Below are 16,705 nucleotides of genomic sequence, written 5' to 3'. Positions count from 1 at the left end.
CTGTCTTGACAGTTCTATAGAATTGATTTTGAGATTAACAGTACAAAATGTTTATATATGATCATAATTTTATTCCTAAATAAGTATTCATCCAAAAGAAAAGCTTAACTACAGATTATGTACAATAAATCAATGATTTGCAGAATTATTGTGCTTACCTATGCCACAATAACTGCCTCCATACCCTTCCTATCACAAAGCCTTAAACTGGGCATCTTTTTTACTTGATTTTATGAATGAATGAATGAATGAGAAGTTATTGCAGATAGATATGCAAAATTAACTTTTTCTTAATCTGTATCTAGGCCATACAATTTGGGGGAAAAACATTAACCTCTTTACTACACATTTGCATATGTGCTTAAATGTGCTATCTGAGCCTAGGAAATTGATTATTTTTCAAGTGTTACCCCTTAACAAGTTGCACATTTCACTGGTTTTAGTGGAATAAATCTTTAAAGCGGACTAAAATGCAAATCTACCGAACCTCTAAAGTAAGGAAAACTCTGTATCTGCATTACAGACTCACCTGGCGTAACAGCTTCATATCACACATGACAAACGCTATGTAGAAAAGTGATGCAAAGCAATTGACTATGTTGAACTGGAAAAGAAAAACAAAATCATTAAAAGTTAATTCATTCACTCATAGTCTGTGCAGACTTACACAGGACACAAAGATCCGTGTAATTTATATACATAGTATTTATATATATATATTATACAGGTATATGTTACATAGCTTCTAGAATGTACAGTTGTAAAATGTAGTCTACGAATGGCAACATTGAAAAGTGAACAATGGCCAGTTTACAAAAACAGAATTATTTACACATACATTTAACTTTTGGACATATTTAAAGGGACAAAAGACATGAAACAAAATGTAGGAGAGTAAAAGCAGTAGACATTTATTGAAACCATATTACTAGATAAAGAATATCTTTATAAAACAAATAAATATAAGCAAAAAGTTAGTCAGCCCCATAATCTACAAATATTTGCCCACTGAAACAGATATCAAAAAATATGGAGTAGCATTTGGTAAAGGAAAGTAGAAAGTGATGGTAGAATCAATTGTAGAACATTTAAAACCACATTAAACGCCAAATTACATGTAATAATGGGTGTATGAAAATAAACGTAACCTCTGCTTTAAGCTAAATTTAACTGTAATTCTATACAATTCTCCTGTATCCACTATGTAACACATCATTTGCTGAAGTTTCAATAGCACATTCATCTTATAGTATTGTCTGGTGGCTATGCGTCAAGACTAATGAAGCATTAGGACCTACAGAACACAGGCAGTGCCATGCATCAGCAGTAACACTTAACAGCCTGTATCACACGTACACAGAGCAAGGAGCTTTGTATCCCTCTTTTATGATTACCAATAAAGTTTAATGTTACAAACTCATTCAGTTTAACCCTTTTAGTAGTATACCCAGAGAAATATGCAATACGACACAACCATTGTCTTCTAAACAGTATTAACTAGTTGGCTAACTGAGGAGTTTAGTGAACTTAAACGCAGCACCGTCATAGGATGCCACCACTGCCACAAGTCAGTTTGTGAAAATTCTGCCCTACTACATCTGGAAAACGCTACCTTCCGGAATGCACAGTGTCTATTAGGCTAGGGCCCTTAGTCCCAGTGAAGGGCAATGTTACAAAACACAAGGATATTTCAGACAATGCTTCCAACTCTATGGCACTAGCTTAAGGACGGTCCTTTCCTCAACTGGAACTTGAGTGGACTGCACAGTGCTGACCTCAAGCCTATTGAACACCTTTGGGATGAATTGGCACGCCAATTACGAGCCAGGCCTACACGTCCAATATATAACAAATACACTTTGGCTGGATGGGAACACATTTCCACACTCCAAAATCTTGTGGAAAGCATTCCCAGAACAGTGGAGGCTGTTATATCCCCAAGGGGGGGGGGATAATTTGCACTGGCATGGGATTTTATATACAGTAGGTGTGATGGTCAGGTGTCCACACACTTCGGATCATATAGTGTATATGTGTGTACTTGTATGGTGTTAAGAGTGTGTGTGTTAGTATATGGTGTTTGAGTGAATGTGTGTATGGGGTGTTAGTGTATGGTGTTAGCCATAGTGTTAGGATTATGTGTGTTAGTAGTGTGTTAGGGGTGAGCCTAAAGTTTGTAGCACCTGGGGGAAATGTGTGTGTATGTTTAAGTATATGGTGTTACAGTGAGTTTCCGTGCTAATATGTGCATGGGTAATTTGTGGTGAGTTCCAAAGAAATACCAAACTCAGGCTCACCCATGATCTTTTTATATATTTGGGTCAGAGAAAGAGAAACTGATCTTGACCTTTGTTTATATGATCCTTTCCGTAGGGAATGTTGCATACTGACACACCATAGTTAGGGCATTATAAAAAGATAAAAAGACTGTGGTGCACATCTTGTTAAACGCCCTGGGTTTCTACAGTTATAAGACAACTGTTCAGATTCGTGCCAGAGTCACTTTTCATATGTAACCAACATAGTGTCTGCCATTTTCTGTTTAATAATAACAACAACATAATAAACACATTTGTGACTTTCTAATAAAAATTCTAAAAATAAAAAATAATACTTAAAATGAAGTACTCACCACTAAGACCTTTAATATCAAGTGGTTCTGATAGGAAGACTCTAATCTGTGATTTTCTGTAGTAAAAGAAACAAGATATTCACGAGAATGTGAGACTGTGTTCCTTTTTTGGCTAATCTCATTTTAGGGTTCCTCTGTAGAAAGCCAAAATATTGTTATATACAATGTTTTTGAGCAATGCCTACCTTGGTCACCATAGATGCTAATAACTGTCTGATCACACAGCAGCAGTTGCTGTAGTTAACACAAATTTAGGACGTTTAGGGAAAATCTTTACTGGGTCTTAAATTATTTCCCCAATGTTTTCACATAAAATAATATTAAGAAATAACAAAACTTCCTTATCTGCATTTTGTAGAATAAAAAATGTAAATAATGGTGTCACATCCAATGGATAAAAAAAAGAAAGAATAGAAGCCATCAAAGTAAAGCGATCTGCTAATCGATTAAAAGTCTAGACGTCCTATTCTATCTTCCAATTTTTTGTCTACATTAAGGAGGGTAAGATACCCCTATTAATATTTTTTGAAAAATAAAATAATCTTATTTAGTAAGAATAAAAAAAACAAAAAATATCTTACCCCAAGAAGTAAGATGTTCTGCAGCAAATTTGTATAAGCGGTTCATGATTTCGATGACAACAGCGTAGATGATACTAGGCACAAAAAGCAGTAGGCTGCTAAATGTGCTCTTCTGCTCCTCGTCGTACTCTATAGCCCAATTCTCCAAATCAAAGTAAATCATCATGACATAGATGGAAAGGTAAAGGCATCCGCACACAAAGGGAACAGAGACAAGATAAATTCGAAGCTGTCTCTTCAAACTGGAGTAGGTAGGCTCTTTTCTTCCTGTAACAGGATTTATGCCTAGCACCCCATGAAAACCTGGCCTTGGTTCCTCAAACTCCCTCTTCATTATCAGCGTACCCCACTTGTATGTCATAGCTGAGCTGTAGCGCTTCCAGATCTCAAGGATAACCGTGGACCACACTAGGTTGCATGTAGCAAAAATCACATACTTATCATAGTCCTCCCATGCAAAGAAATAGTAAGGTATGCCAATGAGAGCCATTGGGATTAAAGCCAAGGTAAAATATTCTAAGAAACCAAAATAGAGTCCAATAGTGTCTCCAAAGTACCGACGGATTTGATCTGCAAAATAAGACACGATAAATATTTAAGTTTAAAAGAATTAGCTTAAATATACCACATCCAGATTTACCATCTATGCTTGGGGCAGGGGGGTTACTGTAAAACGTCATGCATTACATTCATAGTTTTTTGGTATGTTTTATATACAATAACCAAACAACACGATACTATGTAGGCTTTTCTTGATAATTTACTTGATAATTTAACATGTATTTTATACTTACATACTTGAAATACTTATATACTTAATAATGTATATATACTTAACATGAGTGCATATTACACACCCATGGGTATTTTACAATATTTTAGAGTGACGGATCTCAGCATCGAGAAATCCTGCACTGACAGCGGACCTGTATTGAACAGTTGTCAATGAAACTACAGCTTGGAATAGTGCAGAGATGTTATTCGCCAGTGTTAAAGGGCAGAAATACACAGGTTAATAGGTAGGGCTAAACGTAAGAGGAGAAGATACAAGGCTGGGAAGGACAAGCTTAAAAGTTAGGTGAGGCCTTTTTTGCCCACTTTTGAAAGAATTAACAACCAATAAGACCTTCTACTGTTGCCATTTAAAAGTCCTCCAAATTTGGCTGGTGCATGACATATTAGTAGATATTGGAGAAAAAGAAACCTATAACAGATTTTAAGTGTAGACTTTCAATACCTATAGGCTGGAAGCCAATCCTTATCTGGCGGTACCACTGATGTGTAAGTCTTTTTAAATCTTCTTTATCATGAAGTGGGAAAACCTGGACTAGGACGCCACTAGTCTGTAGTCTTCGAACTGTGAAAGAAAAAGGTAGGATTTGAGATAAAGGTTTTTAAATAATAATACCTGTAAGCTTATTGGTATATATATATATATATATATATATATATATATATATATATATATATATATATATATATATATAGATATAGATAGATATATAGATAGATAGATACCATCATTCAAACGTTTGAGACCATGATGTTCAATGATAAAATAGGCGAGTTAAATAGGAGTGCACAAGAAGAAATCCAACATGGATCTCTGGGGCGGGCAGTTCCACATCAGATAATTATACATTTATTGAATTCAATATGATTAACATATTTGACTATAAATGTTACATATCTTATATAGCTAGTCTTCTAACTAATAGCTAAAAAAAAGATTATAGAAATAATAAGAAGCACCTGGTTTCAGTAAAGAAACAATTAACTCAGAAATAATGATAGCAGTATGGTGGGATGTTTCTGGCTTGAGCCAAAAGTCGCTAACCAGATTCTTACGAACTCCAACAAAAGTTTGTACACATAAAGACACAATGGAGTTTGTAAAAAACATGGCCTCTTATCCCAGCCTTCCCCAGAGGCCCCTACAGTCCATGTGTTTCACACTTTCAAACTTAAAACTTGGATTAACTAACACAACATGCCATTGGAACACAGGAATGATGGTTGCTGATAAAGATGGTTGCAGAATTCACAGCATCAAAGGCTGGAGTCCCTTATAGTCTACACTGATTTAATTACAATATGCTTTTTCTCATCAATATATATAATTTGAAACTGCTGCTTTAGAACAGGTCACTTATCTCCTGATAATAAATAGTCTTCTTATGGACAATTATTAGAGTCATTTGGTTGCCACCATTAGTTAATGCAACAGAATCTTTGTGATGGAATTTTTAAAGGGTTACTATTTCAATATCAGCTCACTTCTGGGGCCAGAATTATAATGTAATGCTTATACATAGTATATTCCAGTTTATTTCATGTTGGACCTTGCATATTTCCAATAGTACTTTGATGAGTTCTCTTGAGTTTTTTTAGGTTAGTGAAACCTATCATGAGCCATCTGCTTGAAAAGTAAATGTTTGAACTATACTTGGTCGCGTGTGTTCTTAAGAGACAGCGGCTCTCTACTTTATTCTGAGATTAGAGAGAAAGATATAAAATATTCAAGGAGGGTACAGATTTAAATCAAATATACAACTGTGCATGTAAGAAATCCAAATGGCCCATGTGCTAAACACAATGGACACTGCTTTGAGAATCAACCAACAGTACTAGCATTCAAATGTAAGAAAGTATTGTTTTGGACAATCTAGCCTAAGGTTTATCTAGTTTTTCTTGAGACTCGTAGAACAAGAAAGAATTTAAAGAATCAGAAAAGCTGATGTTACTTTGATGTAAGTAAAATCGTAGACGTGCACTACTTGGACAAGTAAAGCAGTATTGGCTAAAACAATATATGTACACAAGGTATGGAGGGGCCAGACTCATTTATTACGTAATAATCCACCAACAGCGTATGGCATCGAGTACAACTGTCTCCCTTCCCAGCTAGTTTATACCACAACATTTCAACACTTAATGGTTGATGTGCCTTCTATGAGATATCGAGGGGTTTCTACTTGGTGCACACAGACACTCCGCTATATGTGATGTCGGACAGACATTTTTGCTTGTCACGTATACACATTCCATGGGGCTTAAGCTCTAGATGCCAGTGAAACAGCTGCAATTATCAGAGCTATGATAAAGTATGGGATGAAAGTGGATTTGTTGTTTTTTTTTTCTAGGTATGGAAGAAAAGTTATTTGGTGATATTGTCCTGTGCGAGACAAAATAGGACATTCATGCACCTCAAATTTTAACATAGCCTGAACATACTACATGCTAAAACATACTAATTTAGTACAAAATGAATGTTAATTCTCATCTTGCACAGCATTTTTTTCTTATGGACATCAAGTTTCAAATGCTGATTTTTTTCAAGAGGCTTTAACAGTCTCAGGAGTTGAAAGTAATTTAGAAAAATCTGGATTCATTACTGTTTACTGCTGATCTGCAAAACAAGTGAGCAAATAACTCTGCTGGACTAAATAGTGTAATATCCATTAGAAAAACAAGTAAACCATTATTATTGATGGGAATATAAACATGACAAAAAATGATTTGTAGGTACACGACACTAGCATAATAAGTAGAAAGCAAATATAGTTTGCCAAATGCTATAGTCAGGAATTAACTCTAAAGGAAATGTAACAAAAAACACTGAGTGGACAAAAAAAACTTTTAAAAAACACATATAAAACATATTTCAGTTCCACAGTAAAGTCATTCTCACCACCAAAAGGTAATTTAATATTCATTAATACCCATTTTTTCTAAAAAACCCTAAAACCTTTTTTTATAGCTCTTTATTTAGATGTGTATCGCTGCATATTGCACGGTTATTGTCCATTTCCAATAAATCCAGCTACTAACATTACAAAACTTCCTCAAAAAACTTTAATTCTTCATGAATTCTTTTATTCCCAAAAATCTATTTTCCTCATTTAAGGTTGTATTTATTTGTTATTTGTAAAAGATACTATGTGTGAGGGATATCCAGAGAGATGTTTTTAGCGGGGCCCAATATACTTTCCCTGATGGACACTTATTTCGTAGCGTAAGCAACGGAAACGTGTTCTCCTAATGGAAATCTCCAAATAGCTAGTATTACTTTCTTGTAGGCCAAGGTCCAAAGCTATATTTCCTACGCAACAGTAGGCTTAAAAGATGTAATTTTATGTTCTGGTCCTTGTAGTAATTATCTTGCGAGACATTGCACAGCTTCAGAGTCTACTGTCAACAATTTGTTTCAGTTACATACTTATAGACTAACCCCCCAAAAAATAAATAAATAGGTGATCCATAGAAATCTAACAAGTATTTGTAATAACTAGGGCCTTCAAAGCATTTAGGCAAGTTAAAAAGAGTATATGAAAAGGATCCATTGTTAAGTAAAGCAATAAGGTTCCAAAAACCAACTTTTAAGTTCAGTTGTCAGCGGTCAAATAACTTTCTACGTTGTTGTAACTACGTCCGAGTCTGTTAGATCTTATTGATTGATCACACCAAAAATACAACAAAAGAAAAACTTACGGATTGATTTCCCAGGGTAAAGCTTCGCTTGAGGATAGCCGGGAATACTTGTTTCATCTTGCGCTCGAAGATTATCCAGGTCGTGTTTAATGATATACTGACATTCTGCCATTGAAATGAAGTCTTCATCATCTTCTATATTCCAAAACAAGAATTGTGTATTATTAAATATATTTTTTTAAACATTGTATAAACAGGACAAATATAGACAGCTGATGAAAAGATTAGAACCCTAACTGATTTTAGATTCACTCCGCTTTGCTGTCCTGATTGCTGTATATACTAAAATTTTGCATTAATTGTGCACAGCATCACAGTCCTAAACACAGATGACAATAATATACAGGTTAATAAAACAAACACAAATAATCATATGATAAAATAATAGCATCAAAAAATGTATAGACAGAAATTTCCTTCTGATGAATTTATTAATGGATGTAAATGACAAGTATGATGTAATAATACTGCATTTCTTTCATATTTAAGAAATTATGAATTTTGAAGTTATTCGCAACTTAGCCAGGACAGACCCAAAGGCTCAGGACTGAATGAGGAGTAATACTTAAAGTCTTTAATGATCATTTATCTTATGAAATATAGTGCTTCTATGTACCACAATGTAAAAAAGGGTTATATAAAATAAAAGTAATACAATACCCTATTTCTATTATAACTTGGCTGCATCCAAAAGGGTATTTTGGAAGCGAATAAAGTTTCCATACTTTGACTGGCACAGTATTCACCATGTAATCAACAACTGAGCCCCAGAAAAACAATGTTAGGCATTTTTGACTCGTTATGCCAGTATACCATGATGTCATTTTGAAGGGTGCTGCCTTGGGCCTGACATAAGGCAAGAAACAAAACAAAAACATAACAAAGCCCATATTCAAAGCTCACCTCACAGAACGAGAAGACGCAGGGAAAAGAGACCATTGCCCATTTTACATGCTCTTGTAATAAAGCGGGCTCAAAAAGGAGCACTTACCAATAAAATTTTTGTATTCCTTGCGGTTGTTGTATATGAAAGGCCTCATAGATCCGTCCTCACATTCTTTTACCAGCCCAGCTGCCTCGGCTCCTATTAGGAGGCGCTTTGGAGAGGCGCCAACAACATAAATATTGTCCTCTTCTGATATGGTGAGTGATTTGATTAACAGCTGGCAACCTTAAAGAGTGCAAAGTTAAGAATTACAACAAACACTATTAAAAATACAAAAATTTCAACACACATTGTAAATGGCATTTTCTACCAAATATGTTTAGGACATTAAACTTGAAATACAGTGCATCGCAAAAGTATTCACCCCCCCTTAGCATTTGTTCTATTTTGTTGCATTACAAACTGGAATTAAAATTGATCTTTATTTGGATTCCACGTAATGGACATACACAAAATAGTCCAAATTGGTGAAGTGAAATGACGAAAATAACTTTAAAAAAAGAATACAAAAACTGAAAAGTGTTGCTTGCATATGTATTCACCCCCTTCGCTATGAAGGCCCGAAATAAGATCTGGTGCAACCAATTACCTTCAGGAGTCACAGAATTAGTTACATAAAGTGTGCAATCTAAGTGTCACATGATCTCAGTGTATATATATATATATACACACACACACACACACACCTTTTCTGAAAGACCCCAGAGCCTTCAACACCACTGAGCAAGCGGGACCGCTAAGCAAGCGGGTACAAAGTTGTGGAGAAGTACAGATCTGGGTTGGGTTATAAACAAAAAAATATTCGTAACTTTGGACATCCCACAGAGCAGCATTAAATCCACTATTAAGAAATGGAAAGAATATGGCACCACAACAAACCTACCAAGAGAAAGCTGCCCACCAAAACTCACCGACCAGGGAAGGAGGGCATTAATCAGAGAGGCAACAAAGTAACCAAACATAAAGTCTTAAGGAGCGGCAAAGCTCCACAGTGGAGACTGGAGTATCCCAAATGGGACCACTTTAAGCCGTACACCCCACAGAACTGGACTGAGAATAGTATGCCAACCGGAAAAAATTTGAAATCTGAAAAAAGAAATTAACTTAAATAAATACTATTACTATACTACTTATACTAAATAAATAAGTTTAAATAAACAACATTTACTGAAGACATATGGTACAGTATAACTCTCATCATTATACACCGAGTCAGACACTGACATAAAACAGCCTGTCCCCAGGGCCAGAGAAAGGCGACAAAAGAGAGTTTCCTCGCACAGTGTGAGCTCCACAGCAGTAAGCTGCGGGCACGCGTTAGGCGGCTGTCAGGCTGTATAGACATCTGCTCACCCAGCCCACCGGGCGCCCCCCCCCACTAGCGGCACCCGCGGTGAACGCCCTCCCCTTAGGTACGCTATTACAGATTGCTGTACACTGGTGGTACCCATCCAACCTGAAAGAGCTGGAGCATTTTTGCCTTGAATGGCCAAAAATCCAGTTGGCTAGATGAGCCAAGCTTATAGAGACAAATCCTAGGAGACTTGCAACTGTAATTGCTGCAAAAGATGGTTCTACAAAATATTGACTTGGGGGGGTGAATAGTTACGCACACTCAAGTTTCCTGTTTTCTTTCACAATAAGAAATATTTTGCATCTTCAAAGTGGTAGGCATGTTGTGTAACTCAAATGATGCAAACCTCAACAAATCCATCTTAATTCTAGGTTGCAATGCAACAAAATAGGAAGAAAGCCAGGGGGGGGTGAATACATTTACAAGGCGCTGTACAAGTTAGTAATATTAGTAATTGTTAGATACACATAAATACAGAGTGTTTATAGACCAGCTGGCTCTGAACCTGGTCTTAGGAGCCCGAATATTCATAGGGCTTTAGCCCAACCTGTAGCCATTACAAGCTTGTTTTAACAGGGTGTACGTAAACACAAGTTGGAGCTGCAAGGCTGCCAGCAACACCCTGAGCGGGTAGAGCATTTGACTATGAGTTAGGGATCACAATAGTTGTCCAACCAGCTAGACAGAAAAGAAAAACATTACAAACAAGTTAGGTTTTTGTTTTTACAATACATTTTAACAAACTATTACAATTTTATTCCAGTATCCAGTCTTGAAGAAAGACAGTTATTGCAATATATATATATAATACACATACACACACTTTATGTATATAAATATCTTTCTCCATTATCTTTTTTTTCATCTCACTATAACTCTGAATCACCGTAAATGTGTGATGTCACAGCTGCCATTAACCATGACAAGTCCTGATATAATAATAATTCCCCAGAGAGGAGTACTAGATCACACTCTCGTTTGTGTACAACCTTACTGCCCCAAGTTTATTTCTTGTATTCTTTTTATGAATTGTAACATATTCCATTTTGTCCAGACTTTCCTCATGTAAAGCACCGAAACAAGTTAACCACCCGCTCAGACCACATGCAAATGAGTTATATGACGGGTAAGAGGATCCAACACGGGTGCTCAGGATCAAGTGGAGCATCCACTCGAACCAGAAACAGCTCAACATTTAAATCGCTGGCACTCCATCAGAATGAGAAGTCAAACAGTTTATTGCTAATAATAATTCCTTTATTCCAATCTTCAATTAAAATTCAAAAAAAGTAACTCCAAAAAATAATGATACAGAAAAAATCCATGCCAGCAAACAGAAAATACAGTCTGCTTAACCACGTGACAATGGGCGAGTCTGCTGCCATACACGAGTCATCAGATGAACCTGACAAACCACTGAAAATATGAGACTAAAATGCTTCTCGCTAAATAATGGGGAAAAAAACAAGGTTTAAAGGGGATCTAATATCATGTTATTAGTATTTGTACCAGGCTAAAAAAAATCTAAATATTGTGCTTTTTAGTTTTTGTTTAATATAATGTTTTTGGGCAGCTGCATGCTAGCCATCTGTATGTGTTCCAGCCCTGTTATCTTGGCCCAATCTACTAGACAAATACCCCGACTCCTTATCACGCAGCTGGACACTCTGACCAATAAAGCTTATAGAGGAATGGACTTAATTAGCATTGCCAGTGTGGTGGCACATCAATGTACTTTTTAAACCCGCAAAGCAAATTTTACTATATAAATATTTCACTGGGTACCATTATGAAAAAAAACTTAGGAGAACAACTACCACCATGAGATGTCTGCATTAATCATTACAGCACATAAAACTGCTATAATAACTTTTTCATTTGTGCAGACTTTTTTTAATGAAATATTTTAACATAAGTGTTATGAAACTCATAAGGCACTCATCTTGATTCCCCTGGAAGTTATAAAACAGTTCGGAAATGTTTAAAATACAATGAAATGGTACAGTTAGAGTTAAGATGCATGTTGGAATTTGCCATGTTCTAAGCACATGGGAAAGTTAACATATTGGTATTTATATTATTTACATAAAAATGCTAAGCACAACATATACAATATTAACAAACTTTAAAAGATTCATATAAAGTCTTTATACGTGACAATATATATTTGACATATTTTGGGGATTAGTGTGGCATACTAACTTCCGCACTGATGGTTACCGTATTTGCTTGAATGTGAGACGATGCTTTTTTCAGATAGAGGTCGGACTATAAGACTAAGATCCAGATCCCCCACAGCGCTGCAGACCCTGAGTAGAATTAAAATCACATAATGTTGTAGGCATGCAGGGTCAGCAGGTTCTTATCAAGTTCTAAGTTTACCTCCATCTTTCTTCTTGTCCATAATTTTCTTGACAAGCCATTCCCTGGTCTCTGCTTTGGCATCTTTTGCAAGTTCTATCACTACCAAAGGTTTGAATTCAAGTTCTGGCGGGTCTTGCTGTGATATCCCTCTTTTCATCTTGGGATGTTCTATAGAGTAAAGAAACATATAAAAAAATTACTAAATAAAAGGCTTTCCACAGTTGTTTACAAATCCTTAGGGAAAATAAACCAGTAATTAAATATTAAAAAAGATGTTGTTGAACTGTGTCAAATACGCAAATACGCACAATGCAGAATATACATAAATTATAATAATAAAATAGGAGGTGCGCTGTAAATAACTCTAAACTCAGTTACTTGCCTATCATTAGACACTGATGGAGATCACTCTCCTTTCCAGGCAGCCAAGAACTAAAGTCACATTTCAAAATTCCGGACTGTGTAACCTCATAATTCTCAAGCTACCTGTGTATTTTAAATAAATTAGGAAAGCACCAAAGCTTCGAACATATTTTAAGGCCTTTTTAAGACTTATACAATATTTTAAGCACAGGATTGGAAGTGTATGGGCCCGACTTCCACATTCATACAGCTGTCAGAAATGTTTCTATTCTGTACTAATAAAAGATCGAACAAGACTAAATGAGTTAGCCCATATAACAATGGATAAGGAATCAAAAAGTATTATAGTAAAAGTACATATAATTCTCGTTTCCTTCCAGGTTATCACTTTATGGAATCAACCAAGTCTTCTCCACTCAAGACATGGTCTTCGACATGTCAATCATAACAAGCTTTCCTTCTTCTACAAGTGGCAGACATTCAACTCTTTTCAAAGACAACTTTTAAATAAACCATAAGGTGAAACACAGTAATTCACACAATTGGTTCTGTTCTTCTTCCTTCTACTTTACATACACATATGTGAAATTCCCACGCACATACCACCCAAGAAGAGAGATCACTTACTGGCAGAGGAGAGAGCTATACACCGAGGACAATATCTACTCTAGATGCCAAGTTGGAGACCTGAAACCTGTAGAAGAAAAACAAAAACTTGTCACAATTGACGACTGTGTCTTAAGCAAAGACATGTTTAATCAGTTATTTTTATTTACTGATTTATATGTCATATTCGACAATGCTGTACAATCAGCAAAAAAAGTAGGACATCACATAACAGTTTGCATTAAAGGAAACAAAGGTGAAGGAGGGCCCTGCGCAGATGTTCTTACAATGTAGAAGGAGATAGAAGTACATCGAGGTGAACCAGCCATAGAACTGAACACCTGAATAAAGCAATGTGAAAAACATTAAGAAATTAGAATTACTCATTCTCTAAAATATGTTTTAGTGTGGAAATTCTTGTGGGGTGAGTGGGATTGACGTCAACATCGCTCTTTGATGTTGCCACTTATTCTTCTGTTTTTTTTTGTTGCTATGATTATACTGTTGTCCTCAAAGGTCACCTGCGAATTTAAGAAAAGGAATCGAAAGGTCTTCTTTCCTGCATTTAGTTTATTAGTTGAAGGAAAAAGTTTATTATTATTATATTAATATTAACGTAATTATTTCACTTATTTGCTGGGATCGGCAGTAAAATAACCTGACATTAACAGCTCTAAATGATTCTTGTGTGTGGAATGTCATAGTTTACGTTACCATAAATCCGATGAATCCGAGAAATGTAACATAAAACGCAAGCTTGCACAGTTAATGCATACATTGCTACGTATGTAAAGAGATTTGGAAAGACATCTTTTTTTAATTTAATGTAATTTATTTTACTCGTTACCTGGCTCATTGATCCAAAATATTAAAAATGACTTTATGGAAATTATATGGACCAGAGTGTACAATAATAAATGAAGGATAACATTGGAATAGATGATAGATAGATAGATAGATAGATAGATAGATAGATAGATAGATAGATAGATAGATAGATAGAACCAAGCACATGTGATATGGTTATTTTGGGTAGTAAACATTGACGAGAATTAGGTACATATAAGGAAATTCGGTGACTGCTATAGGAAGTTGGCCAATAAGGAAGGGCACTTCAAATGAGTTTCAAAAGTCTCACCCTTCATTTTAGGTGTTTACCCCCAAAGCCTATGAGCCAACGCTTTCTATCTCCATACTATGTGTCAGCCTGTCACACACCTGCTACCTGGTGAGACGCACACGGGTTCCCCCAGCTGTCTTTATAATGCTGGCTTCCCTTTTTCCGGGGCAGCACAACTCACCGGCAGGTAGAGGGCGCGCTCCCGCGACCCAAGGGACAGTGATCACTCTGCGCGAACACACTGACACTTCATTGCGTGGCGCAGCCCCGCCCGGATCACAGAGTCCTAAGCCTAGAGACTTACGCCTGAACTTTTTCCGTAGAATGTCTCCAGTGCACTTGATTGGTCTGTCCATTTACACAGGGGATGCGCTTTGCATTAAGGTATACGTGATTGGTTACCTCATGTTGTAAACCATTGCTTTGTCTCTAATGCCTAGAACTCAACGGTCGCAGCTTTTAATTGGAAGCTTCTGGATAGACGCGAAACTTGATAAGCTCGCCCAAGTTGTAAACAGTAGAGCTTACGTGACCAAGCTAAACTGTCGCCAGCGGTAAGACTACAACGGCTGCTCATCTGTCAAATGTGTAGCAACCAACTGCCGTAAAGGGAGTGTCTGCCCCTAACGCTGGCCCCGCTTTTTATGTTTTTTTGAGGAGATGTTTGAAATTTTGTAACGAATTTTATTCTTAATTAGCTTAATTTCTCATCTAGTCTGTCTATGGCCTATCAATGCGCTTATATATAACGCATGTTTCTATGCCTTTAACCCCTTTGTGACATGGGTTTTATTCCCTCAAGTGACACGAGCTTGTTTTTTTTTTATTATATCCTTGTTGACAAATTATTTCACTTTAACGTACAGGTTTAACGTATCAATACAAAATATATATCATCGATTTTTCATGGTGGGGCTTTCAACTTCTGTTTCTTTTTTTGTATAGTCTGTCACTTATTGACTAAAATTTTGCTTAGGATTTCCTCCACAAATTAGGTCCCACCGATAAAAAAGCCTGATTTATGTTCAACAATTGTAAGCTTGCAGGCAGGGTCCTTTCCACCTAATGTATCGGTTTGTCTTAGTCTGTCAATTCTAGTCTTGTCATTCCCATTGAATATATGTATTGTAAGAAACGCTACATACATTTTTGGTGCTATATTATTAAAAGGCAATAATAATATTACTAAACCTCCTCGCTCCTCTTAGAGACCCTTACAACAATTCAGGAAATGCTAATCTCTTCGATGTGTGGCGTGCGCTTCACCCCAAATATAGAGACTATTCCTTCTACTCTGATTTACTCTCGCATAGACCTTTTATTCACTCCACAAAGCTTGCTCCCAGGGTTGCTCTACTCCTCTATTCATGAAATAAAATGGTCAGGTCATGGGATGGTTCAGGGGGTGTTTTCTCCCCTTGGCCCTCCAGGTATACATAGAAATTGAACAATTCGTTATTAGCGGACCCCATAGGTGCAGAATCTGTGGAGGAAGCCCTGGAGGAGTACTTTCGGCTCAATTTCTCGCCTGAGTTAGCGGTTGAAACACTGTGGCAGGCACATAAGGCGGTCATCCGTGGTGCCTTGATAAAGATGGCCTCCAATAAAAAGCGGGAGAGACTCCATAAAGAGCAACTACTGCGTTCCAAGATTTGCGATCTTGAACACAGACATGAGGCTACTGGTGATCAATCAGTTTTGAGGTCCCCAAAAAGGGGGAGCTTAACCTGATTCTCTCCAGTGAGGTTCTGAAAGCTATTCAGTGTACGAACCAAACGTTTTTTAATACAAAATGATACAATGTTAGCTAGGCGACTTAGACATGCCACACAGTCACATTTCATACGTCAGATACATACTTCACAAGGGAGCGTGACCTCACATCCTGATGCTATATGTGCACAATTTGCGGCTTATTACACTGACCTCTATGATGGTCACAAAGCTTCCCACACATCCCACAATACTACCCGTACACAGACATTCCTACGAGACTCTCATTTGCCGGTCCTCCCTATTGAGACGGTGTTGGCATTGCCTGCGGAAATTACCCAGGAGGAGATTGGTTTAGCAATCAGCTTCTTAAAAGGTGATGGGTTTACGGCAAGAAGCGTTTATAAACAATATCGACACACTCTAGTACCATACATGTCCGAGCTCTTTAATACCCCAAGAATTGCTTATGGCTAAAATTATAGTTATCCCCAAGGAGGGCAAGGATGCTTCTTTTTGTTCTAACTACAGACTT

At 36.7% G+C, this 16,705-nt stretch overlaps 1 protein-coding gene across 3 annotated transcripts in view; it reads right to left on the bottom strand.

Annotated features, from left to right (window-relative positions):
• Positions 1 to 14,820, bottom strand: part of ANO10 (anoctamin 10) — a 114,071-nt gene extending 99,251 nt beyond the window's left edge. Inside the window, exons 1-9 of one of the 3 annotated variants that reach the window (XM_053467973.1) lie at positions 14,639 to 14,752; positions 13,359 to 13,425; positions 12,387 to 12,536; positions 8,696 to 8,875; positions 7,705 to 7,839; positions 4,451 to 4,570; positions 3,214 to 3,783; positions 2,633 to 2,688; positions 530 to 604 (exon numbers count right to left, since the gene is read on the bottom strand). In XM_053467973.1, coding sequence (XP_053323948.1) covers positions 530 to 604; positions 2,633 to 2,688; positions 3,214 to 3,783; positions 4,451 to 4,570; positions 7,705 to 7,839; positions 8,696 to 8,875; positions 12,387 to 12,525 — 1,275 coding nt within the window. In that variant the 5' untranslated portion in view covers positions 12,526 to 12,536; positions 13,359 to 13,425; positions 14,639 to 14,752. The other 2 variants (XM_053467970.1, XM_053467974.1) reach the window with 2 other exon arrangements.
• Positions 14,821 to 16,705: the final 1,885 nt, after the last annotated feature.

The sequence above is a fragment of the Spea bombifrons genome, chromosome 5 (assembly GCF_027358695.1).
Source record: "Spea bombifrons isolate aSpeBom1 chromosome 5, aSpeBom1.2.pri, whole genome shotgun sequence".
Taxonomy (NCBI): Eukaryota; Metazoa; Chordata; class Amphibia; order Anura; family Pelobatidae; genus Spea; species Spea bombifrons.
This window is presented reverse-complemented; position numbering and strand designations above follow the sequence as displayed.